This window comes from Caretta caretta, chromosome 6, assembly GCF_965140235.1.
Source record: "Caretta caretta isolate rCarCar2 chromosome 6, rCarCar1.hap1, whole genome shotgun sequence".
Lineage (NCBI taxonomy): Eukaryota > Metazoa > Chordata > Testudines > Cheloniidae > Caretta > Caretta caretta.
This window is the reverse complement of record NC_134211.1, coordinates 92,126,023-92,147,379: the sequence shown is the minus strand read 5'-3', so window position 1 is coordinate 92,147,379 and position 21,357 is coordinate 92,126,023. Positions and strand designations below refer to the sequence as shown.

General features: G+C 44.3%; 1 protein-coding gene across 38 annotated transcripts in view; it reads right to left on the bottom strand.

Annotated features, from left to right (window-relative positions):
* The window catches only part of NRXN3 (neurexin 3), a 1,412,371-nt gene that overhangs the window by 860,145 nt on the left and 530,869 nt on the right, over positions 1-21,357 (bottom strand). For 28 of the 38 annotated variants that reach the window (XR_007357036.2, XR_007357037.2, XM_048852498.2 and 25 more), the window contains one exon: positions 13,566-13,592. The exons of the other annotated variants lie outside the window; for them this stretch is intronic. Coding sequence is in view for 26 of the 28 variants with exons in the window: in XM_048852498.2 (XP_048708455.1) it covers positions 13,566-13,592 (27 nt within the window). In the remaining 2 variants the exon portion in view is untranslated. The remainder of the gene's footprint in view (positions 1-13,565; positions 13,593-21,357) is intronic. 38 annotated transcript variants of the gene reach the window in all.

The window sequence follows — 21,357 nt, the reverse complement described above, 5'->3', positions numbered from 1 at the left end:
TGCTGTGGAAAGTGGGGCAGGAGTTAGGGACCATATGTGGGGTGTCTACAGCCTCTACCCACCACTGATCTCTGATCCAGGAGGGGATCTCCTCAACTCTCCATGGTAAAGAGCAGTTTGGGGTGTGGGTCAGCCCATGGAGAAGCAGGATAGGGACAAGTAGACCAGCTCTATCCGTTATAATCCCCACTGGGAGCTCCTACTGGAGCCATGCTCTCATTGGAGCTGCGGTGGTGAAGTGGTTCTAGCAGCAGTGCAGAAGTACCTCTCCACCACAGCATTTTTAAATGAAAGCTTAGAATGTGAAGACTCTTGTAGAATGCTGCAGATATTGTGGCATCACCCATCGATTCAAACTCATGATTTCTTTCTGCCCTTTACATTGTAGGTGATCAGTACATCAAAAGAAAACAGGCCCTGTGCTATTTTTTTAGTTCTTTATGAAGTACAAAGAAGTCCTAAAAGGCTGCTTTCCTTCAGCTTTACAAATTCAGGTTGCATCTACCCTGTTTCTTCCTGTAAGACTCCATGAGAGACTGGAAAACTAGCAGGATCACGATCTCACAGGTACCATAAAAGTGACACCTGAGCAACTGAGAAAGGGAATGATTTTTATTCAGGCTGTTTAAAATTCTTTTCTGTTGTTGCAAACAATTTTACTCAAACACCTGACAAAAAGTTGGAAGAAAAAGTATTTCTGCTAAAGAAACCCCCCCGTCCAATCAGGTAAGAACTGAGAAAACTCCCAATCTGCTTCTCTGAGTCATCCAAGGAGATCTCCAGGAAATACAAGACTTGATGTTCCTACGTAAAAGTAAGCAGAGGAAGGAGAAACACCCTTTCAGCTGTCTTTATCCATCAGAAAGAAGAGGGAAAAAAAGGTCCTATGTCTCTTTAGATTGGATATTATGAAAAACTTTTTCACTAAGAGGGTGGTGAAACACTGGAATGCGTTACCTAGGGAGGTGGTAGAATCTCCTTCCTTAGAGGTTTTTAAGGTCAGGCTTGACAAAGCCCTGGCTGGGATGATTTAACTGGGAATTGGTCCTGCTTCGAGCAGGGGGTTGGACTAGATGACCTTCTGGGGTCCCTTCCAACCCTTATGTTCTATGATTCTATGATTCACCACTGCTAAAACTGGTGGAGCTGCACTGGTGGCAAATGACTACTACAATGTTTGCCCGTGTAAGCAGAGCCACTGTGAGAGCTGTGGTCTGTAAGTGCAGGATGGAGAACCAGAAACTAGCTTAAACTCATTAATTTGGGTTCATTTGAAGCAAATGAATTGAGAGCCTCCCTGCCTTCTGAAGCCAGTTAATCTGTCATGGCATTGTGTGCAAGTCCTCTGAGAAAGAGTGCTCCATCAATTTCTTCACATTCTTCTTCACTGAGGAAAGTCTAATTACTGGAAGGGAGCCTGAGTGACTCCATGAATTTGGCCCAACATGTTGTAGTTATACACAATGCTAATCTCACTACAGGAAAATAAGAATACAATATTCTTAGTCACAGAGGGTCCACAGGTATTCATCTGCTCCCTGACCCAGGCCCCAACTTAAAAAAAATCACTTTCCCTTAGCAATGGAGAACTTAAAGGCAAAAGGCTTGATTTTTCAGAAGCACTGAGTGTCCAAAACTCCTAACAAAGTCAATAGGGGTTGGGGTTGCTTAGCACCTCTGAAAGTCAGGACCAAAATCCAAAAGCAGAGCAGAATTTTGACTATTTAGCAGTACAGTCCCAGCAAATTCAGAGGGAGGGAGGACTTCTTTATAGCATACAAATAATTGCCAACATTGGGACACCAGAAAAAGGGACCCACTGGTCAGAGGAATCGACATGGTCTGTACTGGATGGGAGATCTCTAGGATGTGGCAGAAAGTGATGCTGCCAATTCCACAGTTGGTGCTCCTCCCATTGTGATAGGAGAGTGCTAAACTCCTGGAACTACCATCTTTAATTTGAGATGTAAATCCAATCTCCTGTTACTTCTGGGTGTGCCACATTTTTCAGCAACAGGAACTTGGATTATGGTGCCCGGGCCCAATTGCCATTTGGGTAAGCTGCTGCCTACCTAAAATTCTACCTGTAATTTAATTAGGTAGGGTTTCCTCCTGCCTTTCTTGTACTAAATTGTCAGTCAAGGTTGCTATGTGTTGTTCAACTGATGTCCTGTTCCACAATAAGGTGGCTCCATTTCAGTGACAGTGGAAGTGATTCATGTGTCTATGACTCTTAAGAGCTCCTGCAAAGTCCTTGCCTCACACCCACTGTGCACCTGACAAGAGAGACTACAGAAAAACACTTGTATGATATATAGTATTTTATTTGAGAAACAGCATGTTGTCATGTTGTTAAAAAGTGTAATGTGGTCCATATTTACAGGGAACAGAGAAAACGCATTCAAGTGTTTACTATTAAGCGCACTCAACATGCTAACATTCTTTTAATTTTTGTTGGGGGTGTTTTATGGAATTCTCTGCATTTTGTTGCATTTTTTAGGGATAAAAGAAATTCCATAATCTTGAATTATATCACACACCCCTGGAATGCCCTGTGCTGCATAAATTATGCAAACCTGCCCCACTGGGTACACATTTTGTCTATTAAAAACCCTGTGAGCCAGGTGCATAATGTCTTCAATGATGAAAGTGAATGAACACTGAATGAGGCAGGACTCCTACAGTCCGTTATTGGTTAGATAAAGACTGGGCAAGACAGTGAGGTTAATGGTGTTTATTCCCCTCAGGATAATATCTGAGAATTAAAAGAACGGTACAAAATGGGTTTATGACTATTCCAAACTATTACATTAGAAAAAATAATGTATATGTGCCATCATTGCCCTTGATTGGAATCAATCAGTGTTTCAGCTGTGTGTCATAGACCTTATACTTCTCACAGCTACCAGAAATAAATTCTTCAGTTCAGGTAAATATGGTCTGCTTTTTAGTACAGCAAGAGGCTTCAAGTACCATCTCCGCTGCCACCAGGCCATTCCAAGCACCCATGGTATGCAGCATCATGATAGATGTGACATCCTAAGCAGCCATAGATTTGTTACAATATTTTAATCTTTTTAGCAGTTTTTCCCCTATGTAGTTCCAGAGATGTTACAAGATCTGTAGAGGTGGGACTATGGAGAAAAGCCCTGCCATTGGCTCTCATTCAGCAGCCAGCTTAACTTCAGTACCCAGAAAGATAATGGAGCAAAAAATAATGGAGCCACATTCACAGTCCCCCCATCCCAGGTATACAGTCTCAGGTTCTTCTCCCAGTCCTGGTATGTAGCCATAGCTCTAAGGATTCTTCCCAGAGTCCCTGTCTTCTTAAACAACGCAACTGAGGCCCAACTCCGTACGTGCAGCTGCTGTCCTTTCGGCAGTCATCACTGGGCTCAGTCTGCAACCAGACCAGTGGGGACCATTTCGGTGTCCTCACGTACTCAGGCCAGGTTCTGGGCTCAGTCCCCTGGGGCTCAGCCTGCCCACACTGATCTGTCCACAGGCCTGCTCCTCATCCATCCAGCCAAACACCTGGTCTTTGGCAGCCTTCCTTGGGCTCAGTGCTGCCTGCAGTGAGTTGTCCATGGTCCTGCCAGCCAGGCAGGAACCTAATCCCATCTGATTCTGGTTCCCCTGTCCCCCCAGAGTTCCAGGCAGGAACTGAACTTTCTGCTCTGCTGCTTGCTTTTCATATGGCTCTTCTGGCCCCTGGTTGGTCACTCCAGCAGCGCCTCTGATTGGTTGCTTCTCTGCAGCCACTCTAGGCTGCCTGGAGGACTCCTCCGCTACTCTATTCTGCGGTGGGGTGACACAGGGGCCTCAGGACGTAGTCCACCCCATCACACCAAACTAATAGCTTTCTTTGACAAGGTAACAGTCCTTGTGGATAAGGAGAAGCCGTAGATATGGTATATCTTGGTTTTAGTAAGGCTTTTGATACTGACGCACATGACATTCTCATAAATAAAATAGGGAAATACAACCTAGATGGAGCTACTATAAGGTGGGTGCATAACTGGTTGGAAAACCATTCCCAGACAACAGTTATCAGTAGTTCACAGTCAAGCTGGGAGGGCATATCAAATGGGGCCCCACAGGGATCAGTTCTGGGTCCGGTTCTGTTCAATATCTTCACCAATGATTTAGATAAGTGGATAGAGATTACACTGATAACGTTTGCGAGCAATACCAAGATGGGAGGGATTTCAAATGCTTTGGAGGGTAGGATTAAAATTCAAAATGATCTGGACAAACTGGAGAAATGGTCTGAAGTAAATAGGATGAAATTCAATAAGGACAAATGCAAAGTACTCCACTTAGGAAGGAACCGTCAGTTGCACAATACAAAATGGGAAATGACTGCCTACGAAGGAATATTGCAGAAAGGGATCTGGGGGTCTTAGTGGATCACAAATTAAATATGAGTCGACAGTGTAACACTATTGCAAAAAAAGCAAACATCATTCTGGGATGTATTAGCAGGAGTGTTGTAAGCAAGACACAAGTAGTAATTCTTTTGCTTTACTCCACCTTGATTAGGCCTCAACTGGAGTATTGTGTCCAGTTCTGGGCCCCACATTTCAGAAAAGATATGGACAAATTGGAGAGAGACCAGAGAAGAGCAACAAAAAATGATTAAAGGTCTTGAAAACATGACCTATGAGGAAAAATTGAAAAAATTGGGTTTGTTTAGTCTGAAGAGAAGAGTGAAGGGGGACATGCTAACAGTTTTCAAGTACATTAAAGGTTGTTTCAAGGAGGAGGGAGGTAAACTGTTCTCATTAACCTCTGAGGCTAGGATAAGAAGCAATGGGCTTAACTTCCAGCAAGGGAGGTTTAGGTTGTACATTAGGAAAAACTTCCAGTCTGAATGGTTAAGCACTGGAATAAATTGCCTGTGGAGGTTGTGGAAACTCTGCCATCCTACACCTGTCATAGATGGTTTAGATAATATTTGGTCCTACCTTGAAGTGCAGGGGACTGGACTAGATGACTTCTCGAGGTCCCTACCAGTCCTATGAGTCTATGATTTTGACAGACATTGATATCAGCCAATAGCAGTACTGCCCATAGTTCCTCTACACCTTGCCCATTTTGAATAATGTTTTCAATTCTTTAAAATGAGCTTCTCCTCGTGGAAGGAAGAACAGTTGACATACTGGTCATAAAGATGTCAGCATGCTAACAGGTTAACAGGCAATTAAACCTGAACCTAGACTTATTCTAAGCATCTCTTGTGGTAACAGTTAATTAGCATAACAACATCCCTGTTTTGTTTCATGCTTGCTGATGGTACTGTTCATTCTCAGGAGAGAACAGAAATGGTAACTTACCCCCTGGGATTTTGGAAATAATTATAAATGTACCAAGTCATTTGACCCCTATTCATGATCAGGCCTGGGTGCAGTGAAATCCACTGAGAGGAAAAAGCTATTTTGCTGTAATGAAGTGTTCACAGCTGACTGTTTAACATCACAGCCACTGAGTGAGTAGCAATTTCATTCGTAAAATGACTCTAGGATTTTTCTTAGGCCTCCTCACTTTCCACATTCAGAATGAAAATATTTTCAGTGTATTGCACTTTCTGCTGGCTAGAACAATGGGGTAGGGAAATATAATGAACCTTCACTGCTGATCAAAAATTCCTGCACTAAGTCAACAGGATTCCTTGTGGTGTCAGAGGTTTTCCTGAGGATTTTCATGACTGTGCCAGCAGGATATGGGAAACATGCTCAAGACAGATCTTGCAGGGGGTGACACTTAAGAAAAATGATTATTCCTGGGAGGGGCAATTTTTCAGTGGTGATAGTACTAGTGAGAGGTTATTATTTCTCCACAGAAGAGCACAGGCAGAGGCAGTGCAACACACCACACAACAACACCACACACCACACAACAACATGCCTCACCCCTGACCCAGAGGAACTTCGGGAAAGAGGGAGTTCACTTTGTATGGCCCATTCAGACCTTGGCCTCTCTCCTTAGACTGCTAACAAGTGGGCAAATTAATAGCAACTGTGATTCCGATACTTGTCTCAGTGGAAAAACTCTAGGTATTTCTAAGGTGTTCCCTACTATAACCTCTGCGAGCATTTGCACAGGCTGCCCTCACAACTCATTTCACAGAGGCTTCTGATCAACGGACCTGGTATGTTTTTAATGTAAGCTTCCATCCTCCCTCTGCCACCACAGCTCACCAGCTCTTCTTTGCTCCCTGATGGGCATTTTCTAGAAGCAGCACTTTCTACTGGACAGGCTAGCCTTGCAATGCAAAGAACAGGCAGGATGGTGGGCCATAGTGACAGAGTTACAATGGAGGCCACTAGTAGGACAGGCTAGTTGTTGCTCCAAAACTGCCTAGAGTGAGAAGAGGCTCCTTCTTGGAGCAGCCTCTTCTTTCTATCATTCTGTCTCCCAGGATCTTTTCACTTCTCTGAATATTGTTCAACATCTGTGCCCTCAGAAGCTGCTATTTTGATTTTAACATTGTCAGTAGGTTGACAATTTCTCCCTTTTGATGGCTTTATTCAGGAATTAGTACATTAGCACTGCTTACAAACAGCTGGCTTCCCCATCGACTCATCAGTATATCAGGTCTCCTAGTGCCTTGAAAGAAAGACAGGAAATGAAACAAGAGAGAAATAGCCATCTGATCATTGCCTGCTGGGCAGAATTTGAAGCTGTCCAAGAAGACCCTCAGGCTTCATTATAACTGTAGAATAGCAGAAGTGTTGCTTTTCTAGACACCCCCCACCCCCACCCCAGTGTGATGCCCTCAGAATCTGATAGAATATAGCTGCTTTCTCAGGTAAATGCAACTGCTCACAGCTGATATGAGGGAAAGACTGGGATGTGGAAATACATGAATAATGTGGCCGAAGAACTGAAAAGCAAAGTTTAGAAGCCTCTTCCACCCCTTCCACTTCCCCCAGTCAGACTGAGTGAAATCCTGCAATCATCGCCACGGGAATGTTAGCAGGTCACCCCACTTTTCCTGGAAGAACGTAGTAAGGCAAAGACTACGCCCTAATGACTGATGGATAAGGCAAAACAAAGCCATCCAATGACCTGGTAAAACTCATATCCAAAGCTCATAGAACCATCATCTGACTCTGGAATCTGCCCCTCCCATCTTCCACTCCTTTCCAGCGTACACCAGGCACCACCCACCGCATCTTCCTGGCTGGTTTTTGGTATGTGGGGGATCTATCCATCTGTCTAGGTGCTATTCTAGCACTCAGAACCCCAGCAGTTAAAGTGCTGTAATTCATATTTAGTGATGAATTACTAGTTTTCTATGCTGGTTTGGATATTTTATTTGGTTATCTTATCTTCATGTCCTTCCAAACTATGTTTGTCTTTAGTTACACTCTCAGGTTGGGCTCTGAGTCTGCAGAGTCTCAGATCTTTACAAAGAGAAATATAGAACACTGCACTCAAATTTCCAAAGGCGGCAGAGGACTTCAGAAAACCAGAGAGTTAATAAAACAAGGGAGATGACAAGTGTGTTGTGCAGACTGCCCAATGTGTTTCCAGGGAGTGATGACTGTCAGATAGTCAAAAGGGTGCATTCCATCTGGGTCCCAACCCTATAATGCAGTGTACAAAGGGACTTAGGGGACTATATTCTAAACAGTGCTGTCCCTTTAAAACCAAGTGACTTTAGAAAACCCACTGAAAATTGACAGACCAGAACTGCAGCCTTTCTAAAGAGGAAAACAATACTACCTTTAGGATCATCAACCAACCTCTGTTAACCAAGTCTGGGCTAACTGGAATTTGGTAAATCAAGGCTATACCAGAGTTTTTTAGATCAGATTTAAGGCCTCCAGGACATTAAGTGACATGGGGCCTTTGTGCTATGGCAAAAAATGCATTCTAATGTCACTGCTTTTTCTGACTTTACACATAATCTTTTGTCCTTTATTGTTTAGTATTAAATCCTACCCCGCAGGGATGAAACGACAATGAACTATGCCCCAGCAGCACTTCAGTCTTCTCAGTCCTTGCAGTACTGATGTAATTAAGGTCACTGTTAAAAACCTTCATTTGTTAGAGTTCTGCATCCAGTAATACAAACCACTATGGTCTCTTCACCAGCTACTCAGGTTCAGAACTGCTCAAATTGCTGTGATCTGCCCAGAATTTACTGCCAAGGGCAGCTTTCAGGATGGTGAGGAGCGCTCGGTGCTGATTAGTACCTGTTCTGTTTTTTTTTTTTGTTTTTTTAATCATGCAAGGTCTTATTAGAAAATGCCTCCTAGGGCTGCTCCCTATCGAAATTAAAACATGCACAAACACCCTCTTCTTCCCCACACACTATGTCATGTTTTCCAATGTTTAGGTCAATTTTCTGCTCATGAAAGTGCAGGGTTGATAGTACTGAAAATCCTCCACGTAGCCACAGAACAGGTACAGCTCAGATGGTGGAAAAGCAATCTTCCTGCACACAGTACCCACTGCCTTATCCCTGCCCTGGAGGGCCCCAGAGAGGAGTCCAGTCTCAAAGGCCATGCAAAGTCTGTTGAGACTGCCAACTGTGGGCTTTATCACATGGATAACTGTCCGCTGTTATCTGGACTGAGGCCAACACATCACCTGACACAAGCCATCGAACAGCCTTCAGATGGCAATAGCTTTCAGTCACTACACATCCAGGCTGGATTCAAATTAGCAGGTTGGAGGCAAAAGACTCCACATCCGTTACTTTGTCACAGAGAGGAATCTTTCATTTAAACCTGGAATGCTACCGGAGGATGGCAGAGAGAATCTCTTTTTAACATGACCATCCAAAAATACAGCTTCCTTCCTGCCTTTCTCCCCACACTGCAGTGACAGCATTGGGCTGAACTGGCACCTGAATACATGACTTCCAGCCCAAAGGTGAGAATGCTACCAGCTAAGCTGTTCAGACACTAAAGCTCCTAAAAGTAGCTGCCACGTTGCAATACAACATGCTAATGACTTGTCATTATTTCCCAGGCTTTGTTAGCATTAATTTCCTCCTGGATTACATTAAATTGGCATTAGGAGATACTAACATCACAAATATGATGGGAACAGCTAATCATATCACCTCATTTTACAGATAATATTTTCTTGTTAGAGCATTATTAAGCTTTTATTAAAATGACAGCAGATTCCCTAAGAAAACAGAGAAAGGCTCGTAGTGTTACAATGTTTTGATTAGATTTGGGTTAGCATGGTTGCATATTTGTTTTGATAACACAGTGAGAGAAAAGCTCTTAACATTTCCTGGAGATTCATATATCCCAGGCTCCTGCTTTATGTTGCTACATTGGTGCTTAACAAAATGAAACTTTGACATTTTGGAAAATGGAATTTAACAGGGCACTAAATACAACACAGTCTGCAGCTGGAAGGGGAGAGCTGGCCTCATGTCTTAGCTACCTGCTATTGTCAGAGGTAGCTCCACAATTAACTGGACTCCAAGCAAGGAACCAACCATGAGGCCCCCTAACGGGGTCTCCTAGTGGCAACTGCGCTATGAGATCTCTTCCTCCCCTTTGTCCCTGCTACTTGAAATGGAAGGAAAAGTAGACTCCCAGGTTGCTGAGGCTTCAAGACTCTCACAAATGAACGTTCTAGTGAGAAGCGAAGGCCTCACTACGAAATGTCAAGTGAGAACCCAGCAGTGTTCCTTGGACCAAAGACGACAGCTGCCTCCAAATTATTGCCTCCTATATCGGTAGCCCCTACCTCGTCTGTGATCAGAGAGACAATGCGGGAAGGTGGGAGAGATGTAAAGGAGGCCAGGAAACAGACAGCAAAAAAACAACCCAGAAATGTCACGAACATGAGGACTTCTGCACTCTATACTCCAAAAGCTACTATATCTGAAACGCATGCAGTGCCATCCCTGGGGCTTCAGTTTGGCTAGGACACTGAAGAATACACCCCTAGGAATGAGAGATGGTCACTGAAAAAGAGAGATACAGAATGCAAGGACTAGAGCACACTGGAGAGGTAAAGAAATACTGGATAGCCTGGCACAATAGATGAGGAACATTATAAGGGCTTTCCTACCTTCCTCATAGGTATGTTGGCCACTTCAGGAGGCTGGATACAAGAGGAGATGGACAAAAGAGCTGTTCCCCTTGGGAAAATCCTGTGTTCTTATGTTCAGAGTTCAGACCCCCTTCGTTTTTTAAAAAGTTTATGTTTGTACAAGCAGAAACATTTGACAGGCCCAAATCTCTCCTTCAAAGCCAGACAACACAATTGTTCCATCTGTTAGGTCTGTGCTGAGAAATCACTCTACACAGCTTCAAACTCTGTGATCTGAGGAACTGATTCTGAACTTGCTTCCACTGGTGTAACTCTACAGACTTTAATGGAATTACCCCAATTTAAGTGAGATAAGCATCAGGCCCTTCAGACTTCAGATTTTGCCAGTGGAGGTCTTTCCAAGAGTGAAATGAGGGGGCATTTTTTAAAATAAAATAGATACATGAAAAGAAGAACATGCCCCCTATACACAGGATACCAGATCAATCATCCCACCCTACAATTTGGGGGCATGAAAGGGATGGGGAGTGAAGAAGAGCAGGAAAAATGGGGTGGTGAAAGGCAGAGCATGACATTATCAGGAAATGTGAACAACCCACATATGCAGCAAAATAGCACAAAAGCTCCTCCAACCCAAAACCATCCTTCAATGAACAAAAAGAGCAATGAGAATCAAAGTCCTTACCTGTCACTGCATGCTGGAAGCCTTGGAGGCAGCATGAGCTGCAGTGCTGTCTATGACCAGGCTAGTAGGATACCCGGGCCACGTCACTTTTACTATTCCATGGGATCTCCCAACCACAGCTCTGTTTGCTTTTAAAACATGATCCAGGTCTCCTGTGTTCAGTTAGCAATGGTGACTGCATAATCTGAGGCCCCTCAACTGGACAGGAAGTTTATTTCTTGAGCTCACTCACCACCCTCACCCTTAAACCCCTCTCCTCACCTCAACATACAGCACATCCTCCCAACCTCTGAAATGTTACCCTGAATCCAAGGAGGGATTCAGGCTACCTAGAAAATTAATCAACCTAGGAGACCCACAGCCATATGTGTAACTCCCGCTCCACAAATAAATCACCAGGCACCTATAAGGATGAGATTTTGCTTTTGCTGTTGCCTAAGCAAGTTGAGTTTAGATTTGATCAGGGATATAGTTTCCTCACTAGTCAGCTCCCGCATAATTCCCTTCCAGTAATTGGGATGGACAGACAGCCTGAGTCATTCCACCAGGCCAGCAGTGCAGCAAAGGTTTGGAGGGGAAAAAAAAGAAAGAAAGAAAGAAAGAAAGAAAAAGAAAAACCAAGCAAAAAATCATAAAAACTAAATTAGGAAAATCCAAGTTGTTTTAAAAATAAATAACATCTTTGCCAGAAGAACATATTTAAATATGCAAAAGTCTAGACTATTAAAAATTCATGAAAGCAAAATGATTTAGAGAGATGCTGACACTGGTGGGGAAACTGACACAAACTGCTTGTCTGATTTCTTTTGTCTGTCTTTTTTTCTTTCTTTCCTTTTTCTTTTTTATTATTACTGAAGGGCATTCATTTGCATGAAAACAGAATCTTTGTTTCCTCCTGCAGCTGCTGATTCCACACCTGAAGACAGAGCCCTTTCTGGGTGACACTGCAGGAACCAACTGTTCTCAAATAGGGGTGGGGCTGGGGAGTACATCAGATGCTACCTCTGAGATCAGTGCTCAGAGGACACACTAATGAGCATGGTACAAGTTCCTGGATGGATGGAGGAATAAGTAGCAAGGAGCATGGGAAGTCTTAGGAAACAAAAGATCCCATTTCTATGCAAATGTCCTCAGTAGTGCTGGACAGAAACTGGCAATCTCATTTTGCAGGGATTCAGGGAATATTTTTCCTAGCCTTGTTTTGCACCCCTTGAATACAATATTCAAACTAACCTAAAAGCTCAAAAGGAAATTCAGACAAAGGCTCCATGTTCCTCCTGCTTTCAGATCCATGGAGCCAGCCAGTTCCGCCTGGCACTGCATAGGATACTAGCCAGCCCACATCCTGCACACATCTCTGTGTACTCCTGCTCCATTGCAGACTGACATGTGAGGCAGCTGCCAGTGACCAGGAGGGGAAACAGGTGTGCCATCTGCTCAGGTGTATATCATCCCCTGCTACATCTGCACACCTCTCCTTGGTTTGGGCCAATACCATATGCGAACCAAATATTGTATGGTTTCCATCACTGCACCTGCACAGAGAGTCCCAAACGGAAGGGAGAGTAGCAAAGGGAATCATTCCCAGCGAGAATCAGCCATTGCTGCTGCTGGCTGTTGTTTCAATGCTGGCTGCAAACTACTTGTTTGCTCCAGAGAGCAGAGTCTGAGGCTGTCCCTCCTGGGGCAGCTCCTGGGGCTGTTAGAAAACTCAGCCTGAATGAAGTGACCTGACATAACTTGCTCCTTTCCTGGCCTCCCACTAGCTCAGATGGGACAGACTATATAGCTCAAAGGATAAAGCCAACAGGGTTTAGAAAACCTACCAAGCCAGTTTTGCCTTCTTGTCTTCTGGTACCTCCAGACCAACTTGTTCAGCCTTCTATAAAGGCCCCTGCATGGAGCACAGCACAGAAGGGCCACCAGTTCAGAAAAGAATTTTGTTTTAATTAGAGATGAGCCTTAAAAAAAAAAACACACTTGGGTCCAGCCGCCCCTAACTTTGGGGGCTGATTGGTTCCAAAATCCAGACCCACGTTTTGTGGCCTGAGGCCCATACTTATTTCAACAAGTTCTAAACTCATGATTTTTGAAATATGGCAGAAGAGGCTCTCTCTGCTGCACTACAGAGTTTCTGGCTGGGATGTGGTCTTTAATGATTACTCTGCATGGCATTCCTAAGCCTCCTTCTGTCTCACACAGACTGAAAGGGACCCAGAGTTAGTCCCTCAGATGGAATTTGTCACAGAAGCCTAGCTGGTGAGGTGACCTGCAGGTGATTCTCATACAAGAGTCTGAGATGCTACCCCAAATGCCAACGGCTTCTTTTCTTCCCCTCCGCACCCAAAAAAAGCCCGCCAGCCCCCTTAAAAATGGTATTGAAGAAATATCAGATTAAGCAGCCACCACTCTGTCCTGGACATGTTTTACTATAGGAGTGTTTTTCAGGTAGTGGAGAAGTGTATACAGTACCTGTTGTTACCTTTACGTGTTCTCTAAATATCTCTAAAGGCATTTCCCAAAAGACAACAGGTTACTACTGAAACACATTTTCATCTCATCCCAATGTCAGGGATTGGGAGCTTTTCTGCAAAAGCACTGAAACAACAGTTCATCTCCTCCTGGGAGAAACCTCACATAATACATTTGCACACAATCACCACGATTCTTTCCCTCCTCCCCCAGCCCCAGATCCCACCCCATCGTTGATTTTTGTATTTAAAAAATGAATAAGAAAGATAAAAAAAAGAAAGAAAAAGAAAAACAGCTTATAAACTAGCAAAGGAAATAAAGTTAATTTCTTTTTTTAATATATAGAGAAAAAAATGAAACTTGAGGGAAAACTTACTGGCGTTACAGTTTATCCTGATACAGTCTAGATGGGGAAAAATAAATGAAAGATGAAATTGCATCCTTCAAGGTAACAGCTGCAGACATCCAAAAACAATCAGTCCACCCTTCCGGGGACAGACACACGCAAAGAGATGTGGCCATTTTATATTTATATACAGTCTGTACAAGCTCAGGCATGGGTGTATATGTATAGTATATTCTATTGAAATATCAGATATATATGCATATATATATATACATACACACACACACACATATATATATATATACACACACATCCGTATAGAGAGATATACCTATATACATATATATCCACATATCGACACAGAAAGTTCTTTTCTTTTTAAGGAAACCTATGCAACTAAGATTATCTACTGCTTCAGACCATGAACTGATATTAATTAAAAGGAAAAAAAATTGTCAAGTAATTAAGGCACAAAAAATAATCTTCCTCAAAATGCAAGTCATACCCCAATGTCCTTTCTATTTTTTGAAACCCTCTGCAATTTCTCTAAGAAGCTTGAAGTTTAAAGGCAACCTTTACACTTGGTTTCTTTTGAATTAATTCATAGTTATTGCATAAATATACCACCTGTCCAACACAGTATACCTGTAAAATCAGTCTTTCAACGTTGGTTGGTGCAATATTTAACCCTTTCCACCTCTCCCCAGGACAGACCCTCTCTCACTCCCCTTAGTGTTAGCCCAGATTGCTTTGAAAAAATGTGCACAGGTGCATTTGCCACTGTCCATTCAAGTGAGGAAAGGGTTAATATACCCCCCCCCCCGCAGTTGTGTCCTATCATAAAATGGCCACTTGCAAACGGCTAACCGCACGAACACCCAGCCCAGATTTCAGCTACTTTTTGGGAGGTTGGGGTTATTTTTTGATTGGTTGGGGGAGGGATTTTTTTTTCTTTTTTTGGTTCAAAGATACCCAGCTCGGCCAGCTCCGTGGAGCCCAGTCTCGTCTTGCTGCCTGAATGTTAGTACTGAATGAGACACCTGTAGCATTCAGGCAGAAGATGTAACAGGCAGTGAAGTGGCAGACCTCAGAATCTTTGACAGCCCTGCCTGCTTCACTCGGGGGTTCCACACAGGGGGGGGGGGGAGGGAGAAAAGGAGCATCGGAAGAAAGGAGGAAAGAAAAAGAAACAAAGGGGATACAGAATTCTGTTTGTTCGCTCTAATTAACAGTAACTGAGGAGCCTCCACAGAGAAAACAAGTGCTGTTTGATGGCCTGAACCAGAGACCTTCTGAGCACCTCCTGCTTCCACTTAACTTACTAGAAACAGCAAGTGCTCAGTCCTTCTCAGGATGAGGCCCCTGGGGAGGCTCTTGCATTTAGGGTCCCTGGTTTGATCCTTGGGGTTGTGAACATCCCCCACTGGAGTGCCCCAACGTGAGCGCCCCAGCGTGAGCATGGAGTTAATGCATCACCACAGTACCAGGCGTCTTTGACCTCCCTGGCCTTCTCTCCTAAATCCCAGGTTAAGGATCATAGTTTCTGAGTTCTGGCCATCCTGACCGGATATCCTGGAGGAGAGCCTCTGTAACCGCAGCCTTGCCCAGCTGTTCCTCTGTATCATGGGGATATGGCCCAGCAGCAGAAGATATACAGAAAGTGAGAGAGACTAGAAAGAACACAGAGTGGGAGGAGAGCTAATTCGGCTGCATATCAGGGTGAAATGCTTTTACTCCAAAGGGTGTAATAAGGACAATTCTTTCAGTAGCAGAAATAAACTGCAACTTTAAAAAATAAAAAGGAGGGGGGTGAAGGAAAAGAATCAGTTTCTATAAATAAAGAAGGGGTGGAAGTGATTAGGGATATACCAATCAGAAGCAGCAATGCCAGAGAGAGTCTGTTCTCAAGCAGAACTTCTCTTGAGAAAATCTGGGGTTGGTTTTGTGCGATTAGGTTTGTCATGTGTCGTCAACCGCAACAGAAAAGTGGGAGCAAACAGCCCTGGAGCAATTGGTACGATCACCATACAGTGGTAGCTATATCCCTTATGGGAGGGGTGAGGGAAGCCCTCTAAAATATATAAGAAACCAGCTGTCTTTTCCTCTCTGACCAGAGAGAGAGAGAGAGAGAGAGAGAGAGATTGTGTGACTGAATAGTAGACTGAGATAGACCAAGAACAAGTGGTATGGCTAGATCAGTACAGGGGTTTACTGGGGACAAAGTCACAAACGATCAGTATAGAGAAATATGGCAGGGTTCTGAACAACAATAATCAAGCTGGGAAACTAAAAAGTCAGTGGCAAATATGATTGATTTGCCTGGAGAATTCTTGCTTCTTTATATAGGGGTTTTGAATGGTTCCACATGTACCAGAGTATTTTTTTCAGAGTGAGCTGCTGTATGGGGGTGGAGGATCGGTGCTTCAAGAGAGACACAAATACACTCCTTGTTTTGTCTGGTAGGTTTTTTAATGTACAATGAGAGACCACGCCATTTAGTGATCTGCTAAAATGACCTGGATTTTGTGGGAGGCTAGATTTCCAGGCTCTGAGAACATGAGAACACTGACTGATCCCTCCTCCAGTTCCCACCCAAAAATGAAAACCAGCCAGGGCACTGTCCTCCAATACCAATGGCTGCCCTAGTGGAGATCTTCCATGGGAAGTGTTCACATTGGAGGGATTCCGAATCTGCTGAAGATCTCGTGAATCATCTGTTTATTTGAACCGACTCTCTGAGATGTTTAAGATTCACCCAGGACTGGATTTTATCACCCCATGATACCAGTGACATGTGACCTACTGAAACTACAGTTGCTCAGTACCTCTCAAAATCAGGCCCAAACTGTTTCAAGTTGGGCAGCAAAAAACAGAGGCACCTAATGGCTACTGCAAAAACTTAGGATCAAGTCTTTATTTTCCTGCCCCAGGGCACCAATTTTGGCCTTAGCCTAGCGTAGCAGAGAGGATTAAGCCATCAGTGAGTAAAACTATTTTCTCCCCATTATACCAAGCTTCAAAAGGATGAAAATGGCTCTTTAAATCAGAGCAACATTATGAAACCAATGCACTTCCAGGTTGTTGTGGAGTAGAAGGTACGTATTAAGGCACAGATCCACGTAGCCAAAGCAAGATCAGCTGAGGAGCTTGGCAGTAATTAAAGAAACCTCCTGGGATTCCCCATGTTCGTATTGGTGCAGTAAGGCTTTCGGTAATCCTCGCTGAGGATTCTCAACACTGTAATTGGGTTGATTACTCTGAAACTAATGGGATTTGCTTTATTTCACTCTGGCTGAATTCCTGACTCAAAGGGGTTTTCTGTTCCTTTGAATTTTAAAGGTGAACATGACCAGAGTAGCTGTAGATCTAGTTAGCAACTGTTAGGTTTAGTCTATGAATGAGATGTCTGGAGGGTAGGGGGCAACGCCAAAGCGCCATGTTTATGGGTGGGGGACTGGGAAGAGCCAGGGAAGACCCAGTCCAGAGACCTCCCTTCATTTATTCCTACTGTAAATCAGGAGCTCCTCACCAACAGCTCAGTCAGTAGGATCTCCTAGCACTGGATTTTCAGGAGCATGTTACCTGGGCACAGGTAGAGGGGTTCCTCTGCACACAGGTTAATGGCTCCAGCGCAATGGGCTAAAGTTAAAGGTAGTATTGGTATGTAATTTAAGGGAAACACAAGTGTGCATAGACAGAGTGTGGTGTGCAGAAGTTGTGGAAAGGAAGCAAGGACAGGAAACAGAGCAGCGTGAATGAAGGGCTCTAACAGCCAGAAATAACTTATTTAAATGGTAGATGCTGAATTCATCCCTGGAGTCATTCCACTGCAGTTTCTGGAATTACACCAGGGCTCTCATGGCCCTGTTTATCTGCAGGACACAGTTGTTGTGTATATCTGCCCCATCACCCTGGAGTCCTCCATCTACGCACTCATTGAAAGATTTGCTGCTTCGGGTGGTCCCTTCTTCAGTCATGTATGGGTGGTGTGCAACAGTCAGGATCTTCTGGAAACTATGCCTGCCTGTGTTTCTCAGCGTCTGTCTTTGTGAGGTGTGTATCAGTCCTTTTGAGGAGCAGGGAAATTCTAAGAATCCCCACATTTGTCAGGGATGGGGAGGCACTGGAGTGTGCTGGGGGTGGGGGCGAAGAAATCATGAGCAAGACTGGAAAGTAGATTTGGAAATGCAAACTTCTCACTAAGGACTCTTCTGAGAATGGACAGGGTGAGCAATTATAGGGCCATCCTACCCCCAGTCCCTACCTATTGTCATAATTCCTGTAACAGAAATTGTGAGAGGGTCAGTGATAAAAAAAAAAAAGGGAATGTGGCATTTCAGCGCAGAACCGGGGCTGTGATTTCCCCACACTGGGCAGTAGGGGGGCAAAGGTGAGCTGTCTCAGTCTCTCACTAGGGGACAGGGTGCTCATCAGCACAGATACTTAGCTTGCAGAGCATTGCTAAGGCATAGGATCTTTCTTCAGAATCAGTGAAAGGGAACATCTGCATGTGATTGGGGGGTGGGGGGCATGCTACTTCCTTCAATAAGGTCCAGACCTAGCTCTGGAAGTGCAGGCCACAGGATCCCAGCAGTGTTGGATGGGAAAGGGGAAGCACAGGACAAATTAATGGGGGCCTGGTGACTGCTGCTTGCTCTGGATCATTTCTGCTGGATATAGTAAAACAAAACAAGGAACCTAACAAGCCAAGATGTGTTGTGCATATGTTGGGTGTGAATGAAAAAGTGCCTCATTAGTGGCAGAGTCTGAGGAGCTGGTGGGGGGGGAGGGCAGTGTCAAAGTGCAGCAGCTGTGTCTGGCTGGGTAGGGTACAAAACTGTTTTCTGCAGGGCATGTGGAAACTGAGTGCAAAATTATGTGTAAATGAAATATATGAAAAGATGTTGTGTGTACTGTGTGTGTAAAGCAGTGTCAACGAGAGTGGGTGCCTGTGGTGTTCTGTGCATGCATGTGCTTTGTGCGTGATACGCACACATTTGTAACAGAGAGTGACGCGTATGAGGGACAAGTCATTCTCTCTGGAAGGGAGCATACGGCCTCAGCAGTGCTGGAGGACTCTGACCCACAGCCACTGAGCCAAACACCTCTCGGGGCAAAGCAGAAATTACTGGTTTGGAAAGCCCAAGACATCACTGCTCCCCTCAAGGCCGAAGCTCAGCTCAGGATAGGAAGAAGTCATGAGTCAGAGGAGCTTCATATGTGCTATGCTGCAGCAGGGGCTTTATTCCAGTCACCAGTATCTTGAGGGAGTGCATGGGAGAGGAGAAGACAGAAGCTAAATGCTCTCAAACATAGCTCAAGGGCAGCAGAAGCCAACCAAGAGGAGGGCAGAGGAAGAAAGTTGCTGTTCCCAGCTGGTATGCCATTTGTCTCACACTCAGCATGTCTTTGAAGCAGCAAGGGCTATTCCAGGGCACCCCTCACTGTATTTCTCTCTCTCTCTCCCCCTTCTCTTTCTCAACTCAGTTGTGAGATCCACCACATTTGGGTTCTAACCTTCACACAGCAAACATTCAATATGTTGTGAAATGTGCTAACACAAAGAACACACTGGCCCAGGTCCCTGGCTGGGATGGTCTGAAACAGCTCCTCATCCCCTTTAAATGAACAGAATTAATAGTCAAGGCTCTTTCCTTCCCCCTCCCACCCAAGTCTGCATTGGAGTAAGCATTCCTGGTTTAGTTTTTAAGCAATGAATGCTGCAGTGGTGAGGGGGATATGCCAGCCCCTGCAGGCTGCTCTGTACACTCTGTTCTCAGGGCTGTTTGCTGTGCGGGCCGCAGGCTTCAGGCCTTTGAAGGGTTGAATACCATCTTTTGATTTACCATGGCTGATGGGGTGTGAGAAGCTTTACAACTCAAATACTCAGGGGGGAAAAATAACAGCACAGAAAAATACTCAAACCATAACAGAACCCAAATGGAATTGAATGAGGAAAAAAAGGACAGTTCTTAGTAATAGCTTTAAATAACTTAGAAAAAAAGCACAACTAGATAATACACCACTCAAAACAGTCTGTGCTGATACAGATCTGGCGCTTACTAGCCCATTTGTGGATTTGGACGTATGACTGGTCAGATCTGAGCTCCCCCTTATTTGGAGTTGGCGGCTGTCTGTCCCTGAAAAGTGCATTTTGGCAGTGTTGAGTCAGAAGGTCTTGGATTTCACTTGGATGTAACCTGTCTCCTCAAATAGTTGACAAGAACTTTGGAAATTATGGTTCTGTGGCTCAAATCACTGGGGGAGCAGAGCTCCACAGGCTCTCCCTAGCTGCAGCATTGGTCATTTTTTTGGAGTACAGACATTCACAGCTCTGCAGGGTCAAAGCTCCATGTCTGCGAAGCTTGGGAGTTCAGCAAAAATAATGATTCAGTCACTGTGTCTCCAGCATAACTGACCTTCAGTAACAGAGTTTTGGTTCACCAGGGTTTCCCCACGTACCAGTCCCTTAGCAAGGACAGTAGGTAGTATATATTGTAATATGAAGTTCTTGGTCAAAACTCTGGTAAAATGCTCAGAAAGCATTTTTAGTCATATTCTTTAGGTGGTAGGGCATTAAAAGCCAGATGTTTAGCATCTGGCCCAGGTGGTCTAATGGTCCCCAGAAGGTCTGTAACAATTTACCACAGCTGATGAAACAAGCACTATTGGCAGGCATTGGAAGAAAACGTTTTCTGCTCTCCTCGTGAAAGGGAAAGCCACTATGATATAAAGTAGAACCCTTTAAAGTGAGGAAGGGGAGGTTAAATGGGCAGAAAATGTTTCCTGCCTTTGCCAGTACCGGAGTGCCCTCTTCCCTCACTGACTTCCATGGAAGTTGACGGTGTCTCAATACCTATCAGGTGGCACCCTGCTCAGCAGAAAAAGGGGGTAGAGCTCAGTAAGGACAACACTTTACATGCTGAAGTGTCTTGTGTGAGAGGATCTCCAAGTGCTTTGCAAGCATCCACTATTGAAGCCTCACTGCTTCCCTATGAGGTAAAGTAGCTTTAGCACCTTTAGCAGAGGGATAAAGTGAAGCACTGGAAGGTAAAGGGACTTGCTCAGGATTACAGTGAGACCGTGGCAAAATTCAGAATAGAACCCAGGTGTCCCAGATTCCTAACCCCTGCTCTAACAACATAACACGCTCTCCCTCTTAAAATATGAGATTTGGCCTCACAGAACTTTGATTCTCAGAAAGACAAACTTTTTCACTCTCTAATTATCAGAAAGAGTTTCAGAAAAGGGACCGCGAGAAGGGACAGAAATTCTCAGGGTGCTAGATTATTAGGACAAATAACGTTGGATGGGAAAAACAAGCAGCTGCAAACACACTAATCCACACACACGCTGGAGTTGTTTGAAAGATTCTCTTTATATGTTGGACTACAGAACAATAATTCTTTGGAACTGATCCCCAAAGGGGACATGGTAGGCATAAGGAATTCTCCACTTCACTTAGAACTGATACAGGCAGAGATGGATGCCACTTGAGAAGTCATTGTGGCGGCTGGAGATGATCTATTTCCCCATGGACCAGTGCAATTTAGTACTGCCTCTGCTGCCATGCTGGCTGAACACTCAATGATGCTTTACACTACTCTAGTTCAGCTGAGTACAGCATGTAAATTCCAGGCAACGGAAGCTATGTAACAGTGCAGTATTTTTCCATCTAAGGGAACACTTAAAGCTTCCAGATCCTCATGGGATGGCGACTATTTTCATTTCTCATTTTTAAAGATAGGGCTTGTTCTAACACATCATCCCCTTTCCACCCTCCAAACCCAACAGTAAAAGAAAGGGCTGACTTTCCCTTCCA